We start from the raw sequence: 829 nt of genomic DNA, 5'->3' as shown, positions 1-829 counted from the left end.
AGTTGCAGGAGCAGCTGGACGCCGTCGACCCCATCCTGGACCTCTGCACACCTCAGCTGAAGCTCCGCCTGCAGGACGTGCAGCAGGAATTGGTGGAGCGGTGGGAGGAGCTACGACTTCACACCGAGCAGAGGGAGGAGGAGCTAAAACTGGCGTGTCAGCGATACCTGTTCCTGAACACGGTGAGGATCAGACCGACGGGCGAACGAGTCGACCTCTGACTCGTCAGATCTGACCCATGTTTTCTTTGCGCGCTCCAGGCGCAGGACTACCTCCTGTGGTGCAGCCAGCTGATCGGTGCGATGGCCGCCGAGGAGAGCATCAGCGACGTGGCCACCGCCGACCTCCAGCTCGCTCAACATCAGCAGCTGTGGGCCGAGATGGAGGCCAGACAGGAGACCTACCAACAGGCCCTGGACGTGGGGGAGGAGCTGCAGACACATGACAGGAACAACAGGAAGGAGGTGAGGACGACACGGAGGTTTGAGACGGTTGATATGCTGATATGTTTATTTTGGCTGCTGTTTCCTTCAGGTGGTGGAGAAGCTCGATGCTCTGACGGCGGAGAGAGACAAACTGGAGCATCAGTGGAACAAGAAGCAAAGCTGGTTGGAAACGGTTCATCTGGAGCAGGTCTTCTACAGGGACGTCAACAGCATGGACAAGACCTCCAGCTCACAGGAGGTACGTTCCCCCTCTGTGTTTGTTCTGGAAGATAAAAGATAATTATCTGTCCCGTCTCTGGTAAAATCCTCCGCGTGGTGTCTGCAGATCCTGCTGCAGAACGGCACTCTGGGAAACACGGTGGACGAGACGGAGGGTCTGATCA

At 57.3% G+C, this 829-nt stretch overlaps 1 protein-coding gene across 1 annotated transcript in view; it reads left to right on the top strand.

Annotated features, from left to right (window-relative positions):
* Positions 1-13: 13 nt before the first annotated feature.
* The window catches only part of LOC111650612 (spectrin alpha chain, non-erythrocytic 1-like), a gene marked incomplete at its 3' end in the record, with an annotated part of 7,319 nt that continues 6,503 nt past the window's right edge, over positions 14-829 (top strand). The window contains exons 1-4 of the mRNA XM_087172394.1: positions 14-182; positions 261-464; positions 535-684; positions 772-820. Of these exons, the coding sequence (XP_087028520.1) occupies positions 303-464; positions 535-684; positions 772-820 (361 nt within the window). The remainder of the gene's footprint in view (positions 183-260; positions 465-534; positions 685-771; positions 821-829) is intronic.

Source organism: Seriola lalandi, unplaced genomic scaffold (genome assembly GCF_002814215.2).
Source record: "Seriola lalandi dorsalis isolate HSWRI2012SDOR001 ecotype SW California unplaced genomic scaffold, Sedor1 jcf7180002052538, whole genome shotgun sequence".
NCBI lineage: Eukaryota > Metazoa > Chordata > Actinopteri > Carangiformes > Carangidae > Seriola > Seriola lalandi.
The sequence above is the reverse complement of the archived record's forward strand: the minus strand, read 5'-3'. Positions and strand labels throughout refer to the sequence as shown.